The sequence below is a fragment of the Bos javanicus genome, chromosome 29, assembly GCF_032452875.1.
Source record: "Bos javanicus breed banteng chromosome 29, ARS-OSU_banteng_1.0, whole genome shotgun sequence".
NCBI lineage: Eukaryota > Metazoa > Chordata > Mammalia > Artiodactyla > Bovidae > Bos > Bos javanicus.
Window position 1 is genome coordinate 28,876,653 of NC_083896.1, and position 23,086 is coordinate 28,899,738.

Below are 23,086 nucleotides of genomic sequence, written 5' to 3' on the forward strand. Positions count from 1 at the left end.
AGTCTATAGTAAGTCTAGACTTATTGACTCTCGCCGGAAAATCCATTTATGAAGAACACAGATAAACAATAATAGCTGGAGACTTAGTTAATGCTCTGCTAACCTTACCTTAAGTCCTATTACATTTTCTGAACTCCCTACCTACCTCTTCCTCTTTACCATTGTCAAAATGGAAATGTATGGGTTAAAAGTCATTAATGAAACTAATTTGACCCCAGGAGTAACACAATTAGATCCATCCATACAACGACATCCCTGGCCTATGGAGGCAGCATGGTGTAGGGAATTTGACTAAGCTGTGGTGTAGTTCTATCTGACATACAGGAAATACACACTGATCCTCATTTCAAGATACAGTGCTTTGAACTGATAAGCCACTTATCCCAGTTACATCATGCCTCACACTCCTGGTCTTGCCAGGAGTCTTTCATCAGCTGAGCAGTGGGACTGTAAGCCTTGCCAGGTCAGATATACAGGGAGATTCCCTGATACTGTTTCCAAACTGGGAATTGCTGCTACATGAATCTCACAGGATTGACTCTGGCCTTTCCTTGGGACCCAAGGGTGCTGGGTGCTGACTCATAACATTCGGGTCAGGAGAGCCCCTTAGGATTACTAGTCATTTTGTTTATTCTTCCAGTTCTCAGTCTTAAAATTTTACTCACCCTTAAAGCCAAGTATTACTACCACAGGCATGCTTAATTTCGTATGACTTTTTGAGACCCGGTGGACTATAGCCTGCCAGGCTCCTCTTTCCATGGGATAGTTCAGGTAAGAATACTGGAGTGGGTTGCCATTTCTTTCTCCAGGGGATCTTCCTTACCCAGGGATTGAACCCCTGTCTCCTGCATTGCCAGTGGATTCTGTACCTGCTGAGCCATCAGGGAAGCCTATTACTACCACCTGCTCTATGAAAACATGTCTGTTTTCTTTCGGTTCAGTTCAGTTCAGTTCAGTCGCTCAGTTGTGTCTGACTCTTTGCGACCCCATGGACTGCAGCACACTAGGCCTCCCTGTCCATCACCAACTCCTGGAGCTTGATCAAACTCATGTCCATCGAGTCAGTGATGCCATGCAACCATCTCATCCTCTGTCATCCACTTCTCCTCCTGCCTTCAATCTTTCCCAGCATCAGAGTCTTTTCCAGTGAGTCAGTTCTTCGCATCAGGTGGCCAAAGTATTGAAGGTTCAGCTTCAGCATCAGTCCTTCCAGTGAACACTCAGGATTGATTTCCTTTAGGATGGACTGGTTGGATCTCCTTGCAGTTCAAGGGACTTGCAAGAGTCTTCTCCAACACCACAGTTCAAAAGCATCAATTCTTCAGTGCTCAGCTTTCTTTATAGCCCAACTCTCACATCCATACATGACTACTGGAAAAACCATAGCTTTGACTAGATGGACCTTTGTTGGCAAAGTTAATGTCTCTGCTTTTTAATATGCTGTCTAGGCTGGTCATAACTTTTCTTCCAAGGAGCAAGCGTCTTTTAATTTCATGGCTGCAGTCACCATCTGTAGTGATTTTGGAGCCCCCCAAAATAGTCTGTCACTATTTCCATTGTTTCCCCATCTATTTGCCATGAAGTGATGGGACCAGATGCCATGATCTTAGTTTTCTGAATATTTAAGCCAACTTTTTCACTCTCCTCTTTAACTTTCTTCAAGAGGCTCTTCAGTTCTTCTTCACTTTCTGCCATAATGGTTTTGTCATCTGCATGTCTGAGGTTATTGATATTTCTCCAGGCAATCTTGATTCCAGCTTGTGCTTCATCCAGTTCAGCATTTCTCATGATATACACTGCATATAAGTTAAATAAGCAGGGTGACAATATACAACTTTGACGTACTCCTTTCCTGACTTGGAACCAGTCTGTTGTTCTATGTCCAGTTTTAACTGTTGCTTCTTGATCTGCATACAGATTTCTCAGGAGGCAGGTCAGGTGGACTGGTATTCCCATCTCTTGAAGAATTTTTCACAGTTTATTGTGATCCACACAGTCAAAGGCTTTGGCATAGTCAAAAAGCAGAAGTAGATGTTTTTCTGGAACTCTCTTGCTTTTTTTTTTGTGATCCAACGGATGTCAGCAATTTGATCTCTGGTTCCTCTACCTTTTCTAAATCCAACTTGAACATCTGGAAGTTCACAGTCCACGTACTGTTGAAGCCTGGCTTGGAGAATTTTGAGCATTACTTTGCTAGCATATCAGATAAGTACAATTATGTGGTAGTTTGAGCATTCTTTGGCATTGCCTTTCTTTGGGATTGGAATGAAAACTGACCTTTTCCAGTCCTGTGGTCACTGCTGAGTTTTCCAAATTTGCTGACATATTGAGTGCAACACTTTCACAGCATCATCTTTCAGGATTTGAAATTGCTCAACTGGTATTCCATCACCTCCACTAACTTTGTAGCGATGCTTCCTAAAGCCCACTTGACTTCATATTCCAGGATGTCTGGCTCTAGGTGAGTGATCACACCATCGTCATTATCTGGGTCATGAAGGTCTTTTTTGTATAGTTCTTCCATGTATTCTTGCCACCTCTTCTTAATCTCTTCTGTTTCTGTTAAGTCCTTTATTTCTGTCCTTTATTGTACCCATCTTTGTATGGAATGTTCCCTTGGTATTTCTAAGTTTCTTGAAGAGATCTCTAGTCTTTCCCATTCTATGGTTTTCCTCTATAATCAGAAGCAAGTATTCGTCCTGTCCAATTATGGATGTGTGCCTGCTAAGTCACTTCAGTCATATCCTATTCTTTGCGGCCCTATGGACTGTAGCCTTCCAGTCTCCTCTTTCCATGGGTTTCTCAAGGCAAGAATATTGGAGTGGGTTGCCGTGTCCTCCTCCAGGGGATCTTCCCAACCCAGGGATTGAACCCACGTCACTTATGTCCCCTGCATAGGAGCCGTGTTCTTAACCACTAGCGCCACCTGGGAAGCCCAATCATAGCACAGTACTTGTAATTTTATGTAGCACATATTGTTCTGTCTTACGTGGTAATTGTTTATATACATTAAAAGACAATTTTCAGGAAAAAGTAAACTTATGCCTCTTATACAGATAATAAAATGAGCATGTTGATATTAAAATGAGCATGTGTTAAAGACTGAAAGTCCAAAGGAAATAAGCAGATGTAGTTCCAAGAAAAAGTAAATGAAAAAAAAAGTACTCATATTTATATGAATAAAAGAATGTTGTGAAATTTCAAATGGAGACAAACCTGATTTCTTTCTAAATAGTTATTTAAAATTTGCAGAACTGTAAATTAAATTAACTATAGGCTAAAATCAGATAACCTGGAAGGGAGTCCTCTAAACCATATATAGTTTTCCACTGAAACATAACATTTTTTTCTACAGCCTCCTATGCTTTGATCAAAAATAGCCCTAAAGCAAGACTATTCTTGATCATAACCTAAAGCTGGTCTCATTGGATTGTGTCTAATTATTTATATAGGTACAGTAAGAGTGTTAGTTCATGATCCAGGTATTCTTAAGATTGCTTTGTTGGAAGTTTTTATAAGGAATTTCATATTTGACTTTTAAAATATTTGTTAATTAACCAGACTGAATATTCATTCATAGTTCATCTGTTTTCAACCTGATTGTATTTTTAAATGTTGAGGCTTCTGTGTCTGTGTGTCTTCTGGGCTTCCCATGTAACTTTATTAGCTGAGCCACCAGAGAAGCCTAAGACTTGCAGGACTTCACAAGATAACACAAAGACTGAAAGAAACTGATGAATTGTCTGTTTCACTTTTTTTCTTTTTCCCAGAGATGTGTGGGCATATCCGCCCCCCACAACCAGCTGAAGCTCTGTCATTCTAAACTACAAAGACCTACACAAAGTCATTAGTAGGAAAGTGGGGGAAAAGGTTAGAAACAGGGCTCAATTGATAGAAGTTGCTAGAGCACATTTTAGCATATGGTGAGAGCATTTAGATGATATTTGATTCTGAAAAGGGGAAGAATCAAACCCAATTTTGGGGTTTAAAATAAGAGTTTCTCTGGGATTTCCCTGGAGGTCCAGTGCTTAAGACTTCAAGATTCCAATACACAGGCTGTGGGTTCAAACCCTGGTTGGGGCAAGAAGATTCCACATGCCGCAAGGTGCAGCCAAAAGATGAAAGTAACCTAAGAGCTTCTCAGAAGCACGAGGGTTAGGACTGTCCCAGGAATTTCAATCTCAAACACAATTCCTGCCTGTCCTTTACATATTTTGCAAGGAATGCCAACAGTGTGCAAGGAAATAGGGATCTGACTCCCGTAGGAAAGAGTTTTTTGGAGAAACTGTAGGATGAAGGTATTTCTGGGCCAAAGGCGATATAAAGAGAGTTTGTCCAAATGTGGGGTCTGCCTTTGCTGCCATGGGCACCTAAAGGTAGCAAGAACATCTCTAGTTTTTATTGTATGAGACTAGTTTGTTTATCCAGGCTTCCTTTAATCTTACTAGTAAACTTTTCCCTAAAAGACCTTCCAATTCTTGTCTGCAAAAAGCATCATAGTTCTTTGAAGTCACATGCTTCTGATTTCTAAATCCAACTTCCAATTTTCCTTTGTCCAACCTGTTCTCCCTGTTTCATTCCTCTTGTTTCACAATGATGCAGTAAAACTGTATTCCCAAGTATAGATTTAAGAGAGTAGCGGTGGAAGGCAGGAAGGCATCCCACAGTCACCCCAGGGGCTGAGAACAAAGGAATCTGATCTCCATATATTCGGAGTGGCCTGGGGAACAGTTTATATCTTCTCTTTCCACCACCATCATCATGTGATTCAGTACATGCCTTTTTTCTTCTATAAGCTTAAATTTTCTTGTCTTTGGAATGGGGAGGAGTATAATCTCCTAGCTGTGAAGTGGTACAAACAAAAGTGTTAGGTAAAAACAGAGCTGGAACCATTTGGAATCAAGGGAATAATGCTGAAATCATGAATAAGGAAAGTTAAATGTTAACTTGAATTAGCATGGACAGCTGACCTTGACACTCCACAGCATATTCTCAAAAGAAAAGATTTATATTAAAAGGTAAATTCATGGGACTTCCCTGGTGGTCCAGTGGCTAAGACTCCACGCTCCCAGTGCAGGGGCCCAGGTTCAACCCCTGGCCAGGGAACTGAGATCCCCCATGCTACAGCTAAAGATCCTGTGTGCTTACAGCTAAGACCTAACATAGCCAAATAAATATATAAATATATATATAGTTTTTTAAAAAGGTAGTCATACCATCCCATTTCTAGAATTAGCAAACTGAGAACTACTAGAAAGAATTTAAAAGTTGACAGAGTTGCTTTTTTTTTTCATATTTTACAAAACTTTCTATAAAGTAATTATATATGGATTTCCCTTGTGGGGTTGGGAAAGAATCCACCTGCAGTGCTGGAGACCTGGGTTCGATTCCTGGGTTGGGAAGATCCCCTGGAGAATGGAAAGGCTACCCACTCCAGTATTCTGGCCTGGAGAATTCCAAGGACTTTATAGTCCAAGGGGTCGCAAAGAGTCGGACACGACTGAGCAACTTTCACTTTCATGTATATATACACACACACACACACACACACACACACACACACACACACACACACAGGAAATTGCAAAAATAGTTCAGGGAGGAAATTTACCTAGTTTCCCCCAATGGTTCCTTTTAATATAACTATAGCTCAATATCAAAAGCAGAAACCTGGCATTAGTACAGTATGTATTGTAAGATGGTACAGATAAACCCAAACAAACTTTTGGGCCAACCCAGTATATATGGTTCTATGTTGCTGTTTCCACATGCGCTGATTCATGTAAACACCACCATCGTCAAGACACGAAACTCTTCCATCACCACAGAGACCTCCCCGTCATGTTACTCCTAGAGAGTTACCTTCCTACCCCCCTACACGATCCCTAAGCCCTGGTCACTATTCATCTCCTTACTACCTCTATAATTTTGTCATTTCAAGAATGTTATTTAAATGGAACCATACCGTATGTGGGGGCTTTCCTGGTGGTTCAGACAGTAAAGAATCCACCTTTAATACAGGAGACCTGGGTTCAGTCTCTGGGTGGGGAAGTTCCCTTGGAGAAGGGAATGGCAACCCACTCCAGGATTCTTGCCCAGAGAATTTCATGGACAGAGGAGCCTGGTGGGCTACAGTCCACAGGGTGCCAAAGAATCGGACACGACTGAGCAACTACCACTTCCACTTGGTTTGCATAGGCTACCCTTTTCTTGAGCCTTTACTTAAATAGCCAGCTTTTCTTGGTGTTTTTTTTCTTTTTCCTTTCCTTCTCTTTTCTGTCTGTGCTGTTGTACTTCTGGACTGCAGGCTTCTCCAGTACCCAGTCCAGAATAAAAGGAAACTTGGACAAATCACTGCTGTCTTATCCCAGATCTCGAGGTTCCTAGCTAATCTTGCTTCTTCTCTCTACTTGTTCAGAGTTTTCTTATGGTGCTATGTGTTTAATGCCCAGGGGTTTTAGCGCTTAGCAATGAGCGTGGCTTCCTCCTGGTAGTTCAGTCGGTAAAGAATCTGCCTGCAATGCAGGAGACTCGGGTTCGATTCCTGGGTTGGGAAGATCCCCTGGAGAAGGAAATGGCAACCCACTCCAGTACTCTTGCCTAGAGAATCCCATGGACAGAGGAGCCTGGCAGGCTATAGTCCATGGGGTCGCAAGAGTCAGACACGACTTGGTGACTAAATCACCACCACCACCAAGTAGAATAGGGAGCAGTGGGTCTATTCCATCTGATCCAAAAACCAGATGCCCACCAGGCCTTAAAAATGGCCATTTCTCCTCTAAGAACATAAATCTGATCACCTCTCAATCCTTTTTGAAAACCTTTTCTTTACATCCAGCTGTCCAAAGAACAAGATCCCAGCCCCTTAACACTGACATTTAAGGTTATTTCACCACAATGGACTGTGGTTGTAACCTCTGGAACACCTCACTCTGCAAGCGTGCTCTCCAGCTAACAGAATTGTTTATGCACCATTTTTTGAACAGACCACGTTTTTTCCTGCTTTGTCATTTTGCATACACTGGTGGCCAGGCACTCTGCAGGTCCCAGTTTTTTGTTCTTCTCCACTTGGCCCACACTCAGCTATAGTTCACATCTGCTTCTCATATGAGGTACTGTGAATGCCCTGAGCTCTTCCAGAGTTATCTGATCCCTTGTCAGTGTCACCTTAGGAGTATGTTCATACTTAGGAGTATGAACATACCTGTATACGTGGTAGCTCTTCTCCTAGAGCTTCCCTCGTGGCTCAGTGGCAAAGAATCTGCCTGCCATCACAGGAGACCTGGCTTTGATCCCTGAGTGGGGCAGATTTCCTGGAGGAGGAAATGGCAACCCACTCTAGTATTCTTGCCTGGAGATTTCCATGGACAGAGGAGCCTGGCAGGTTACAGTCCATGGGTCGCAAACAAGTTGGACTTAACTTAGCAACTAAACAACAACAACTTTTCCTAGGACTCTGAGGTGGACTTACATCTCTACACATCTCTGTCCCATTCAACTGTGACTTTGAGATTAGGGCCATGCCTCTCTTGCTCATCAGTATATCCTCAGCACAGAGCCCCATGCCTGGCGCATAGCTGCCATTCAAAAAGTGTTGATTAAATGAATAAAGGAATGAATTGTTACTTTTAGATACTAGAGCAACCGAAAGTTGTCCTCAGCTTGTGTGAGCAGACTCCGGGAGGCTGCCTTTTATATATTCCTTTTTTATTTTCTCCCTTGAACAAAGTGACTTTGGGAGGCCATAATACTTTTTAAATTATTTATTTAGTTAGTTGTTTTTTGCTGTGCCGGGTCTTCATTGCTGCACACAGGCTTTCTCTAGCTGCATCACACGGAAGCTGCTTTTCGTCATGGTGCACGGCCTTCTCACTGTGTTGGAGTCTCTTGTTGCAGAGCACAGGCTCCAGAGCATGGGCTCAGTAATCGTGGTACACAGGTTTAGTTGCCTCACGGCACGTGGACTCTTCCTGGACTAGGGATCGAACCCATGTTCCCTTAGTTGGCAGGCAGATTCTCATCTACTGGACCACCAGGGAAGTCCTGAGAGACCATAATAATTTAACCACTTCCCCAGTCTGCCCCCCTCCTCCTGCAGTCTGTCTCCTTATATATATCTGCTGCCACCGGTTGATGGCGTGAGAGCAGGGCTTCCGCCTTGTTTCACTCTTGCTGCTGCTGCTGCTGCTGCTAAGTCGCTTCAGTCATGTCCAACTCTGTGCGACCCCAAAGACGGCAGCCCACCAGGCTCCCCGTCCCTGGGATTCTCCAGAGAAGAGGACTGGAGTGGGCTGCCACTGCCTTCTCCATGTTTCTCTCAAAAGCCCATTCTTAAGGCCACTGAGTCTTGAGTAGACTTAAGCCCCTCCCTTTCACCAGTCTTATCAATGCTAGGGCTTTCTTTGCCAAGAGCTTCCAAACTATTGTCTTTTATTTGTTTATGTTTTGGATTTGTTTCTTTTAATTTTTTTAATGTAAATTTTTTTAATTGGAGAATAATTGCTTTACAATATTGCATTGGTTTCTGCCATATATCAACATGAATCAGCCATAGGTATGCATATGTCCCCTCCCTCTTGAACCTCCCTCCCACCCCTCTAGGTTGTCATAGAGCACCAGATCTGAGCTCCCTGTGTCGTACAGCAGCTTTCCACTGGCTGTCTAATTTTATATATGGGAATGTGTGTGTTTCGGTGCTGCTCTCTCAGCTTGTCCCGCTTCCCCACCGTGTCTGCAAGCCTGTGCTCTGTGTCTGTGTCTCCCCTGCTGCCCTGCAGATCGTCCCATCAGTGCCGTCTTTCTAGATTCCATGTGTGCTGAGTTGCTTCAGTCGTGTCCGACTCTTTGTGACCCTATAGACTCTGGCCCACTAGGCTCCTCTGTCCCTGGGATTCTCCAGGCAAGAATGTTGGACTGGGTTGCCATGCCCTTCTCTAGGGGATCTTCCTGACCCAGGGATCAAAACTGTCTGTATCTCTTGCAATTGGCAGGTGGGTTCCTCACCACTAGCACCACCTGGGAAGCTCATATATGCATTAATATATGATATTTTTCTCTTTCTGACTTACTTCACCCTGTAAAATAGGTTCTAGGTCCATCTACCCCATTAGAACTGACTCAAATGTGTTCCTTTTTATGGCTGAGTAATATTTCATTGTGTATATGTACCACAACTTCTTTATCCATTCATCTGTCAATGGACATCCATGTCTTAGCAATATAGTGCTACAATGAACATTGGGGTACATGTGTCTTTTTCAGTTATGGTTTCCTCAGAACATATGCCCAGTAGTGGGATTGTTAGGTCATATGGTAGTTTTATTCCTAGTGTGTTTTTTTTTTTTTGCGTACTCCATAGTGTTATCCATAGAGGCTATATCAATTTGCATTCCCACCAACAGTGCAAGAAAGTTCCCAAAACATTGTCTTTTATTGAGAAACAAAACCTTTTTGGATACACGGCCACCTTGTTCATCTATTTTTTTTTTGTATTGGCTGGAAGAAGTTTAAAAGCAACTCTTCTTAAGATTTCAGCACCTTTCATTTTCATGACACTTGACTCAACCCATAAATCCATTCTTGTTACCCCCCAATTATTCTACGTGTGTTATCACAATGCTTACAGTAACTCAGTGAGTGAAGTTGTATACACTCACAGACATACACACATGCCTATACATTCATACCTATACACACACTCACAGGATATTAAAGACTTTTCAGGTGAATCTATTCTGTTATATCCACCAAAACTTTTTTTTTTAATTGGAGGCTAATTACTTTACAATATTGTGGTGGTTTTTGCCATACATTCACATGAATCAGCCATGGGTGCACGTGCGTTCCCCATCCTGACCCTTCCTCCCACCTCCCTCCCCATCCCATCCCTCAGGGTCATCCCAGTGCACCAGCCCTGAGCACCCTGCCTCATGCATCAAACTTGGACTGGCAATCTATCTCACATATTATAATATGCATGTTTCAGTGCTATTGTCTCAAATCATCCCACCCTCGCCTTCTCCCCCAGAGTCCAACAGTCTGTTCTTTACATCTGTGTCTCTTTTGCTGTCTCGCATATAGAGTCATCGTTACCTTCTTTCTAAATTCCATATATATGCATTAATATATTGTATTGGTGTTTTTCTTTCTGACTTACTTCACTCTGTATAATAGGCTCCAGTTTCATCCACCTCAAAGAACTGATTAAAATGCATTCTTTTTAATAGCTGAGTAATATTCCATTGTGTATATATACCACAGCTTTCTTATCCATTCGTCTGCTGATGGACATCTAGGTTGCTTCCATGTCCTGGCTATTGTAAACAGTGCTGCAATGAACATTGGGGTACACATGTCTCTTTCAATTCTGGTTTCCTCGGTGTGTATGCCCAGCAGTGGGATTGCTGGGTCGTGTGGCAGTTCTATTTCCAGTTTTTTAAGGAATCTCCACACTGTTCTCCATAGTGGCTGTACTAGTTTGCATTCCCACCAACAGTGTAAGAGGGTTCCTTTTTCTCCACACCCTCTCCAGCATTTATTGTTTGTAGACTTTTTGATAGCAGCCATTCTGACCAGCGTGAGATGGTACCTCATTGTCCACCGACACTTTTTAAGGACTCTGATCCTCTGGTGCCTGTATTTTTTCCACATGTGTAATGGCCATTGGTTTCTAAAAGTTGTAGTCAGTATCTGTTCCTAATGCTAAATATAAGCTTATGCAAATATAATAATTGTTCCACCAAACTTATTTAATATGGCCATACACTTTTTATATGCATAATTTTAAATTCTTACAGCTCCCCTGCAAGACAGATGTTATTATCCACATTTTACAGAGGAGAGAACTGAGGTTCAGAGAAGCAGCTGAGACAGAGGTGGCTCTGCTGCAAAGCCCGTGTTCTTTTCACTACACTTGGCCTCTCAGTAAAAAGGCCTAAGTGAAATAGAATCTTTAGGGACTTCCCCTGTGGCCCATGGTTAAGAATGAGTGTTTCTACCTCAGGGGGTGTAGATTTGATCCCTGGTGGGGAAACCAAGATCCTACATGGGCGTGGCCAAACGAAAAAGAAAACGAATTTTTAAGATGTTTAATAATCTCTATTTCTCCTAATATCTCAACTCCTACCCCATTAATCAAGACCCTGGGCTTTGATTCTATCACAAAAATTGTGCTAGTCTCTGTTTAGTGAGACAGAAGTGGGAGGGGAAAAATGTGTTTGAATAATGATGCTTGTGTGTGTGCAGGGAAACACGAAGGTTCTGCCGCCTGATGCTTTCCCTCATGGTCTGTTCTCACAGACTTTCTCAAGAATTCAGGTCCCTGGGTCCCTCTGAAGTACCAGAAAGGACACTTGTTGCCCTATCTGAAGGATCCAAACAAATAACTGACCACCCAAAAAGCTCTGTGGATGGCCAAAGAAACTTGCTAGCAATAGGAACTGGTGATTGATGGACAAAAAGGCCATGAACTGCCAGCACCAGGGAAATGGCTACCCACTCCAGTATTCTTGCTTGGAGAATCCCACGGACAGAGGAGCCCGGTGGGCTACAGTCCATGGGCTTGCAAAGACGCAACTGAGCGTCTTTCACTCACTCGATACTAAACTATAAGTGAACATTTTTTTAAAAATTCTTATTTTGTATTGGGGTGTAGCTGATTAACAATGTCGTGATAGTTTTAGGTGAACATCAAAGGGACTCAGCCATAACATATAGCTGTATCCATTCTCCCCCAGACTCCTTCCCATCCAGCCTGCCCCATAACCTTAAGCAGAGTGCCCTGTGCTATATAGTAGGTCCTTGTTGGTTATCCATTTTAAATAGAGTGTCATGGTGAGCGTTTTTGACCAGTTATAGGTCTATCGGTGGGACCTCCTGATGTTCCAGTGGTTAAAACTTGTGCTCCCAGTGTAAGGGGCATGGGTTTGATCCCTGGTCAAGGGTCTAAGACCTCATATGCCAGAAATTTAAAAATTAAAAAATATTCCTTTAGATACTACTACGCACACCCGGCCGGGTTTGAGCAGGTAGCGTATGAGGGGGGCCAGATAACAGGAAGGTGAACCAAGGGTAGGACACTTGTGTACGTGAGTGAAAGGAATATCCTCTTTCATCGCCCCCCTAAGCAAGGAAGCAAGAAGACGACTGTCAGCTCCCCCACGGGAGCAAGGGAGGAACACTTTTCGGTGTGTCCCCACTACCATCCTGGCCCCTTGAACAGGGACCTAAGGTTGAATTCCCAAGAAGGAACTAGGACAAGGCAAAGACTGTCTCAGGACTGGGTCTGCCCCCAACAGCTCGGGAGCCATACCACCTATAGGGGATGGTCTCTGTGCCTCTCTGAGGGTTCCAGCCACAGACGAGCATGATCTCCCGAGGGACAAAAACACATCTTCTCTGGAGGGGCATGTAAAATGAGTGGTAATGAGTCTTATTCCTTGGCTTCTCTCTTTCTCCAATGGAAAGCTAGCGATTCCACACAGCTGAGGTCTGGATAGCACCCCTGGAGGCCTGTGTGTGTGCTAAGTCACTTCAGTCATGTCCAGCTCTTTGTGACACCACGGACTCTAGCCCGCCAAGCTCCTCTGTCCATGGGATTCTCCAGGCATGAATACTGGAATGGGTTGCCAAGCCCTCCTCCAGGGGATTTTCCCGACCCAGGGATTAAACCCAGGTCTCCAATGTCTCCTGCATTGGGAGGCAGTTTCTTTACCACTAGTGCCACCTGGGAAGCCCCCTGGAGGCCTGGTGTTCAGTTCTTTCCTTCCCCTGCTCACATCCATGTACTCCTCCTGTGTAGCCTCAAGTGAGCTCAGCTGCTTCCTTGGCTCCTTTATATCCAACTTTATCCTTCCTTCTAGTCCCTGGGACACAAGCAGCTGTCTTCCTGGTGATATCAGCTCCTTATTCCAGTGTCTTTTCCACCCTTAATCTGCCTTCTCTCAGGCCCAATGTCTTTTGGGTGTTACTGATCTCAGAGCTGTCCATTATGCATTCTGGGGAAGCAGGTGTCTCCTGGGGTTGTCCCAGGCAAACCAGCATATGTGGTTAGCCTTCCCAGATGGATCATGCCCGCCTCACTGACTTGTAAGAATGAATGGAATAAATGTACATCTGGGCACTGTGTATGGTGTAATTTAAGGGCTGAGTTAGCTACTGGTAGCTGAGCTCTTCCTCAGGTGTCTCAGCTCCATACCTTACACACCCAAGCCAGCTCCTTCTTCCTGTTCCCTCTCTCCTTTCATTTCTAGTCCCCCACCTCCTGTGCTCTGCTTGTTGGCATCTCCATCTCTGCGGCTAGATACTGGCTCCCAAACTTCCTGGTGTTAAGGGAGGGTTTTACAACTCTGTTTACCTCTTTTTGCCTGATTCCGGGACTGGTAGGGGCCAAGCCCACTCTCCTGGGTCCGATCCTGTTTGGTATAGCCCTTACCGGCAAGTCTCTGACCTTGAACTTTGGGCCTGGGCACTCCTAGGAGTCAGGGGCAGGGTGGGGTTAGAGCTGAAATCTATTTGCACAGGGACGTTCCTAGTTTACGCCTAATAACAATTTTATTCTCCAGGCCACGCTTCCCTCTCCACTCCGCGATAGTTCACCCTTGGTTTCACAGCCAACGATCTCACAATAACTCCTTTTTTATAGGTGGAAACATGCCCTGGAACTCTTCAGGCTAGATGTGTGCAGAATTCTGTGCCTCCGAGGGGCCCTCCACTGTTGCATGGCCGCGACCCTGTCCCCGTGGGGAGTAGAGTGGTGGCGGGGAGGATCGGAGGGTCCTGTCTGGCTCAGCGCACAGGCTGGAATCTGAATGGGACAGCAAGTCCCTGCTGGGACCTGGGAAGTATGTTTGGGGCCAGGGGGCGCTCGCACTCAGATCGCGGTCCTGTCCGGGGGCCGCGGGGTGTCAGTCCTGGCCCTCCAGCCGGCCTCAGTTTCCCCGGCAGTGTCTGGGTCACTAGTAACCAGGGTAGGAAGGCGCGGCAGGAGCCGCTGCGGGCAGACAGAAGGTCGCTCAGAGCCGGCTGCATGTGTGATCGCAGCTTTCGGTTCCCTCAGGGAAGTGAGCCGGCAAGTTCTGGCTGAAGGAGGAGCCCACAGAGGCGCGGAGGGCCGCGGGTCCACGGCCCGAGGCGAAGCACGGGAAATTCGCGTGCGAGCGGACGGACCAGAAGATGGGCAGGCCGCGTGCGCTCAGCACAGCGCCCGGCGGCCCCGAGGGCGGTCAGGTGCAAGGGGGCGGGGGCTAAAGGCCACGGGTTGCGGGGTCTGGGCGGGCCGGCCGGCGGGGCATTTAAACCCCGGGGATTGTCAGATCGGGACGCGTGCCCAGCTCCGCGTCCTGCTCCGCTCCGCCTTTGCTTCGGGTACCGCCGGGCAAGATGCGGTCCTCTCTGGCGCCCGGCATCTGGTTCCTCCGCGCCTTCTCCAGGGACAGCAAGTGAGCGGGGCTGGGGCGTGGGGGCACGGGGAGCGCCGGGCCCCGCGGCCTCGCTACTGATACCCGACTCCGGGAGTCCCAGGGCGCTTGTTGGGGTGAGGGTGGGGGGTTCTGGTAGCATCTGGCCGGCGGTCGGCGGGGAGGTGAGGTGGCACGTGCTCACTCCGCCTCTCCCGAACCCCTCCCTGGGACGCTGTCCAGGAGAGTCTCAGCCTTGTCCTTTCGCATCCTCACCTCCGCGCACACACACTACCCCCTGGGAGAGACCCGATTCAGAGCGCCTCCTTTATCACCCGGGGGACCCCCGGTTTGTAGACTAGGGAACCGAGGTCAGGGCGTGGCAGCTGCTGCTACGAGAAAGTGGCCGTTGGAGTTGCCGAGTGTCCCATTTGGTCTCTTTTAGCCCTCGGATAGCTCCAAGACCAGAACCTAGTGGTCCTGGGAGCTTGCCTTGAGCGGCTCCAGGCCCTGAGGGACACCCCCGGGGAGGGCACACCTCTCAGATCAGGGCCAGCTGCTCCTCAACTGGCTGGTCACCCCGGCAGCCAGCCAGCGACTTCCTCCTACACAAGGAGGCTTGGTGGGCTGGAGAGTTTTCAACCCACTCTTCAAGAGACGCCACACAACGGAACACTTTGCTTGGTCTGCACCGTGTCTTTCTTTCGTTCTGTTTCACTTTGTGTTAGTTGCCATCACTTGCAAATGATAAAACTTAACGTTAAAAGCCAGACTCCTCCTTCCTCTGATCTAGCAATATCAGGCCTAAATTCTCAAATTTTATCATTAGGAGTATTATCATCACCCTTTAGATGGGGTGCAAGCTCTTAGTAGGACCCAGCCTTGTTTTAAAACAAAATCCTTCACCCCAAACCCCCTCAGTCCTGGGCAAATCAGGATGGTCACCCAAGGCACTTTCCAATTAGTGACAGTCCTCCTTGGGGACCTTCCTCATCACTGCCAGCCTTCCTCACTCATTTGTTTATTTGGTATTTTTCAGAAAAAGGTCAGATGACTCTTGTAAGGATATGAAAATGAACATGTGTTTAAAAGATTTTATTTCACTGGTGATGAGAGTGCCAGAAGATGGTATAATTGGCACAAAAGAAAATCCAGGGAGGGGAGAATGGGGAGTTACTGTTTAATGGGTACAGAGTTTCAGTTTAGGAAGATGAGAAGGTTCTGGAGATGAATGGTGAGGGTTTCACAAGAATGTGAAGGTACAAAATGCCACTGAACTGGACACTTAAAAATAGTTAAATTTTATGTTACAGATGTTTTACCACAATTTTAAAAAGAATACAAAGAAGATGCCCATTTAAGTCAGGAATATTGAGGCAAAACTGGTTGAGAGAGTAGGTTATTGAAACTCTATCAGTTCATGGACATATTTTATATGACTTATTTGTTACTTGGGCTTCCCTGGTAGCTTGGACGGTAAAGCGTCTGCCTACAATGTGGGAGACCCGGGGTCAATCCCTGGGTTGGGAAGATCCCCTGGAGAAGGAAATGGCAACCCACTCCAGTATTCATGCCTGGAAAATCCCATGGACCGAGGAGCCTGGTGGGCTACAGTCCATGGGGTCGCAAAGAGTCGGACACGATTGAGCGACTTCTCTTCACTTCTTCTTCATTTGTTACTTACTGTTTGATGAAATTCAAGGTCAGGGACAGGCATGAATCAGATAACTTGGAGGGGAGGGCTGTCCTCCTGGCAATGCACAGTTTTCCAGAGAAGCACACACACATTTTTTTTTTCCTCTCCTACACTTTTCTCTGCTAAGATAAAAAATAGTCTCAAAGAATGATTATTTTTGGTCACAAAATAAGGTTGGTCGTGTTAGGTTTGATCTGATTATCTATATACATAATTTACTGTGTTAAGTTCACTTGGCTGGAAGTTTTCATAAGGGTTCTGAGACTGGACTTTTAAAAGCCTTCTATTATTTACTGTTCTGAGATTAGGAAGCCAAGCCAAGAAATTGTCTCCACTAGGTTTTACCTGATGTACCTATACATTTATTAATAGACAAATTCCCCTCTTCTTGAGGTCCCCAAAATATCCTAAGGTTCCTGGGCCTGCCAGGAAGTGAAGTCCTGATTTGCCTGTAAGGGAAGACAGTAAGCCAGTTTTCTTGGGAGGGTTTTGCATTGGCTGTCAATCTTAATTCCTTAAGAGTGGCATCAATATCTGATTAGATGAGTATCATTGTCAAATACAATATTCCAGGCAAGACCTTGGTTGCAAAACCAAGTTTTCTAATTGTTGTTGTTCTGTCACTCAGTCATGTCTGACTCTTTGCAAGCACATGCACTGTAGTCCCCCAGGCTCTTCTGTCCAGTGGGATTTCCCAGGCAAGAACACTGGAGTGGATTGCCATTTCCTTCTCCAGAGGATCCTCCTGACCCAGAGATCAAACCCACGCCTCCTGCATAGGCAGGTAGATTCTTTACTGCGGAGACAGAGACACCTGGTAAACCCATTCTCAAATACGTCCTGATAAAATAAAGAGGACAGATTCTTACTGAACTTTTGCAAATAACTGTATTTTATAAAAAACAAGGAGACAATGAAAGTTTCTAAATTCTGGGGAGTCAGGTAGAGAGAATAAAATATTTACAACATTTCATTTCAGTTTACAAAAACAGAATCTCCTAAATTGTTATGAGTTACAGGCATATTAAGAAGAAAGAAAAAAGAGCTTTCTTATATATTCAGAACACTGAACGCTATAATGTCACTGACATTCCGAATGTCAGTGACAATTACCCTCATCAGTCCATTCAGTTCTAAGTGATTAATTCTTGTTCTGCTGAATCTTGGGTCAGCAACCTCATAAACCTGTCAGCATTTTTACCTAAGTTTTGGAAGTCCTGACTCAGTCCACAAGTATGTTCTTAAAGATATCTGAATGATATCACCAGGAGTCTGTACCCACGAGTGTGTACCTGGTCCACTGATTTCGTGAGACAGTGCTCGGTTGTTAAAGATAAAACCTTCGGCTTGTAGATGATTGCAGAGCCTTTAGGGAGCATCCAGAATAGAACAGAAACTATCTGTAAGGGTCAGAGATCTGAAAAGGTATGGATTAATTTATTAATGATAATTTTCAAAAGTGAATGATCTGATGAGAAGTCATGACAAGAACAATGCAGCTAACAGTGAAGTCTGGTTGTTCCTGAGGTATGTAACACACACAAAGCCAACCCAGAAAATATTAGACAGTGTCTAAAAACATACTTAAGGTTAATTTCAAAGAAGATGGTGAACACAATATCCAATTTTTAAGAATCGATAATTTTTATAGAGGAAAAATATCTCAAGATTTTTTGTATCTCAGTATATATATTTTTATGTATTTAGAGATATGTAGAAGTCTCAAGACATAATTTTCATAATATACCAATGGAATACCAAGAATGTCAACTTAGATTTAGTAAGTCCAAGTGACTCAGTGGTAAAGAATCTGCCTGCTAATGCAGGAGACATGGGTCTGATCCCTGGGTTGGGAAGATCCCCTGGAGGAGCAAATGGCAACGCACTCCAATATTCTTGCTTGGAGAATTCCATGTACAGAGGAGCCTGGCTGGCTACAGTCCATGGGGTTGCAAAGAGTCGGGCACAACTGTGCATGAACATACACCAGCAAGTCCTAAACATCTATGTTTTAATAAAGCTCTGTAGGGAAGTCTGATGTACCTCCCCAGTTGAAAGCCACTGACCTAGAAGATGCTAGACTCAAAATAAAGAAGTAAAGTTGCAGCTTGGATAAGATTAGCTGAAGTCATGACTGGTAACAATACTGTCATCATTAGGCAAAGCACACCAGGATACTGATCCATAGAGACAGATCATGGACCAAGAGGGTACTGAGAAGTCTATGGAAATTTCTCATGCAGCAAACCATTTCTGAGATACTTATATAAATAATCATATTCTACTTCTCTTTTTTCTCTTAATAAACAAAAATACATCTCATTACTGTATATACAAAGTTGTACCTCTCTGCCACTTATTGTTCCTAGTAGAGTCTTATTCATATATATTAACTATACTTTTTAACCAAAGGAACTTGTATTTCAGAGGAAATGAAGGGGCAGAGAGACTGGGTTATTGGAAGTTGCCTGTCCCACACCAGCATTTTAGAAGAGCTCAGAAACACACATAACTTTCTACAGCTGCACATGTCACTGAGACACTTCTTAAAGTGTGAATCCAACCATGTCTCCCAGGTTTAAGACAGATCTGAATTGAAATCCGCTCACCACTGTGTCCTTTTGTATAGTTAACTTCTCTGAGCACTACCCCCCAGCTGCCCCAGCATCAGTAAAAGTCAGGTGGGTTCTTGGGGGCAAAAGTGATCCATGAATGTTCTTGACCTCCCGTGGCTGATGGAGAGCCCACGGCAAGTGTTCCTTCACTTCTTTCTTGACGTGTAGGTTTGGACTCCTAACAAATACCCAACATCTTTGTAGTTCTTACTGTAGACACATGATTGTTTTGAACTCTCAGGCTTACAAAGTTGATTAAGACACAGTCCTACTTTCTCGGAATTAAGGATTAAGCTAGAGGGAGGGCGTGTCCTCTCATTATCAAACTGGCTGCTTCCACACGTTCCCAGGGAGGACTTTTAAACAGAAGAGAAGAAAGCAGGCGTTCTGGAGTGGGATCTTGGCGGGTGGGCTCCCCCCGAGCTTCGGCTTTGCTGTCTGTACAGCAAGGATATTTGTAACATCTGCCTCCTTCCATAGTTGTAAGGATTAAGGATTGTCGCAAGGTGAAGCAGGTAAAATGCTTAGATGAGTGCCAGGCTCACAGTAAGCACTGACTAAACATTAATTATTGACTATTATTCTACTTGCTCTTCCTACCACTCTGTACCAGGCATTGTGTTTGTGGTTCACTGCAAGATCTTTGTTTGTTTCCCGGCCTAATTCCCCATTATAAGGATATAATGAGGCACAGAGAAGTTATGTAACTTGTCCAGCACCACATAGCTAGTCAATGATTGAGCTGAATTTGAATCCAGGTTAGATGGACTCCCAAGTCCCTGGTCTTTTCCTTCTGATTAGAGGGTGGGAGGGGAAAAGAAAACAGAGGCGTTTTGCTTGAGACAGATTACTAAATTTCTGAGGCTTCAGGTTCTTGTCTTTGAAATGGAAATAACAATGTACCTCTAGCCCAGGGCTTTGGTGAAATTAATGAGAAGACATTGAAAGCACTTAGCTTGGTGTCTGGAGCACACTTAGTCCTTGGGAATGGCTTGGTGCTTGTCAGTTTCTGGAGGTGGGATTCATCTTCATTAGAAAGGAAAGGTAGCATTTGACTTGCTGGATCGGGAGGTATTCTGAGCAGAGGCCGTGGAGTGGCAGTCAGGGCAGGGAGGTCACAGCCTGTCCCTTCAGCATTGGTCACCTGCTGGCGGGAGCCTGGGGGTCTGAAGGCGTGGCCTCTGGATAGGAGGCTGAGAGGCAGGTGGCATGAGCTGTGCTGGCAGAAGGCAGAGACTCGGAGGAGTTTCTGCCCAGGAAGATGGTACCCCCCTCCTACTCCAGTCAGACCCCTGCTGTGTCCTCGCCCAGTGCTGGGCCTGCTCTAGCCGGTGCCAGCCTCTGAGTGGGCCTGTCTGGGGGCAGATGGCAGTGTGGGCATCTTGCCAGAGAGATGACTATGGCTGCTGCACATGGGGCTGGGCCCATTTTCCTGGGACCTGTGGCCCGTGGGAGGAGGAGCAGGAGCCGGATGAGCAGGAACGGGATGAGGCACCGGACAGGCAGGAAAGCAGGAGTTGCGAACTCCCTCATGGCAGTCCTCCCCCACATTCTGGTCCTCCCACGGGAGCTGGAAAGGCGGGGCAGGTGGTAGTTGCAGCAGGAACCAGTGGATCTGTGTGCCAGAGTTTGCTGAGGGCCTGCTGCCAGGTCCATTGCAGCTCACAGTACTTATGGACATCTCCTGTAATGTTCAGTCCCTCAGTCGTGTCCAGCTCCTTGCAACCCCGTGGACTGCAGCGCGCCAGGCTTCCCTGTCCTTCACTCTCTCCCTGGAGTCTGCTCAAATTCATGTCCATTGAGTTGATGATGCCATCCAACCATATTATTCTCTGCCGCCCCCTCTATGATAGGAATTCGCGATCTTATTTATTTATTTGGCTGTGCCCAGTCTTGGTTGGGGCATGCGGAGTCTTTAGCTGTGGCATGCGAACTCTTAGCTGTGGCCTATGGGATCTAGTTCCCTGACCAGGGATCAAACCCAGGGCCTCTGCATTGAGAGTGCAGAGTCTTAGCCACTAGACCACCAGAAAGTCCCTTAGTATCTCATTTAAAGGAAGATCGAAGTGAGACTGAGAGGTGAAATGTTCTCTGCATTAATCCCCAGGGCCACCTTGATGACAGTTAACAGTCTTATTTAAAAGAAGCTCAAGCAGAGGCTGAGAGGTGAGACAGCTGGCCCAGGGTCGCAGTCACAGGACCAGAAGTTAAGACCCAGCCTCTTGTTGGTCTAACGAACTTTTCCCTGTTCTGCTGTAGCTTCAGACCAGGGGTCCCAGATGCTGCCAAAGCAGCTTTCTCTTGTCTTATTTTCCTGGTACCCATTAAGGATGAGCTGTGATGGTGAGAGGCAGCTCTGAGAAGGAATGAGAGATCCTGGCAGAGGACCCGGAGGGCTGAGCCTGTCCCCTGTCCCACTCCTGCATCCCCCACCCCCACCCCCGTCTTCAGGCTGATCCCCAGAGAGCATGTGACCCTGCTCGCTCCCCTCCCCCACCCACCCATGATTGCTGTCTTCTACCCCAGCTGTTCTGCTTCCTCTTCCTCTCTGCTGTTTCCCCTTTAGGGAGCAGACTGATGAGCACTTCCTTGGCTCTGGGTGGGGCAGTCTGCCCCAGGGGCCGCCGGCTAATCTAGAAGGCAGCAGGGGTTTGGGAATGGTTTGTATGGATGGCCGAGGCCTTATGTCTTCCAGTCGGCAGTACCACTTGAGCACTGAAGTTGGGGTTGAGCAGTTCCCAAGTGACACCAAACTGGGGCCAGACACCAAGGGTGGAGTCGGTGAAGCCCACAACCCCACCCCCCATCTCACAGCCCCCGAGTTGGTATGTGGGGTAGAGGCGAGGTGGACAGTTTTGCTGCTCCCATTTTGGCCTCTGGCTCATGCCTCACCTCCTGGATCCTTCATGCCTGGAAGGAGGCATAGAAGAGGGTGAGCCAGGGGCCAGGCCTCTGGAGACTCTCCAGAGGAGGGCCCCCATCCTGATGCCCTGGCAGGACCACAGCCCTGCCACCATCAGTGCCTTCCCCTGGTGCTGTTTGCATAGCCTCTCTGCAGAAGAGAGACCAGCTTCCTGCCCACTTCTCCCAAACCCTGCCAGCTCTCACACACTCCCAGAGGTTTTCCAGGTACCCACACGACACCTCATGCTGTAGCTGAAAGCCAGGTCTTTTCATTCTGTCTGAACACTCGGGGTTCCCCTGCTTAGATTCCTTCTCAAAACAAAGCAGTCTAGCAATCTAGCCTATAGTTTCCACTCTCCTAAAAAAGATGATGATGTATTCATTCCTTCTAGAAAGTCCTGGGCTGCTTGTGCTACTAGCCAATGATTCCCTTCTCCGGAAGGACCTTGGGACCGAGCCCAGAGTCCCCTCGATCCCTCTGAGCAAGTGTCTGAGTCCCAGCTGGAGGAAAGGGCAGCACCTGGAGGATCCGTCAGTCAGGCTGCGCTCAGCTCCAGGAGGGCTTTGTTCCTCAGAGGCCGTCACAGACCTGGCCCGTCCCGTACGGCCTGTCTCCATCCCTCCTGTCAGTGGAAAGCCCGGCTCGGGGGCTCTGCCCTGTGCGGTCTGTTCAGCCTGGCCTTTCCCTACCAGGCTGTGTCTCAGTGGTAGTGGAGGACTCGGGAGGAAGCGCAGTGATGGAAAGTCACCGTTGCCCTGGTTCTTACCATCCCCAGCCCTCTCTCCCTTTCAGATCTGCTGAGTCCCAGAACTGGCACATCCAAGGACAGGCCACCAAGTTCATTTCCTCAGGGCAAGTGCCAAGGTCACCACCAGTCCAGTCTCTCACGTGGCCAACCCAAATGGCCCTATCCATCTACTAGCTGCCCCAGACTCAGTTGAAGGGCTGGGCTGAGGCAGGAAGTGATAGGAGTGGGTCAATGAGGGAGCTCAAGTCCCCCTTGACCTGGGGCCTGAAATGGGAATGGGAACTGTCTGCAGTGTGGCTGCAAAGCCAGGAGGGGAATGCAAGGACCGGGAGATGACCCGGTAGACGCTGGACGAAAGGGGCCTTCCGCCACTGTCTCCTAAGGTCCCTCTCCTGGGCTCTTTCTTATTTTCTATTGTTGCGCTGGTGGTGGTAGCAGGTCCTTGGGGTTTTGTTTGTTATCGGTCACTGCTTTGACAGACATTGTTCTTTGTCCCTACCTCAGAAGCATTTCTAGTGCAAAGTCTTAACGAGGTCCATAAAGCTATTAGCGTGCTCATTTGAAAGAGTAAGTTGGACTGTCAGCTAATAGTTAAGAGATAGCCAGTCCACCTCTCTATCTGACTTGGTTACTCAGTAACCAGTGCTGGGCAAGGGGAGGTGAGACTCTCGGAAGTGACATTTCTCACTAACACAGACTTGGAGGGTCCTGGGATAGGCGCCCAGC

At 46.4% G+C, this 23,086-nt stretch overlaps 1 protein-coding gene across 3 annotated transcripts in view; it reads left to right on the forward strand.

Moving 5' to 3' along the window:
- The window catches only part of SLC37A2 (solute carrier family 37 member 2), a 56,017-nt gene that overhangs the window by 13,095 nt on the left and 19,836 nt on the right, over positions 1 to 23,086 (forward strand). Inside the window, exon 1 of one of the 3 annotated variants that reach the window (XM_061406318.1) lies at positions 14,094 to 14,438. The exons of 1 other annotated variant lie outside the window; for it this stretch is intronic. In XM_061406318.1, coding sequence (XP_061262302.1) covers positions 14,380 to 14,438 — 59 coding nt within the window. In that variant the 5' untranslated portion in view covers positions 14,094 to 14,379. Of the gene's footprint in view, positions 1 to 14,093; positions 14,439 to 23,086 lie in introns of those variants that run through there. One more of the 3 variants, XM_061406317.1, reaches the window with a different exon arrangement.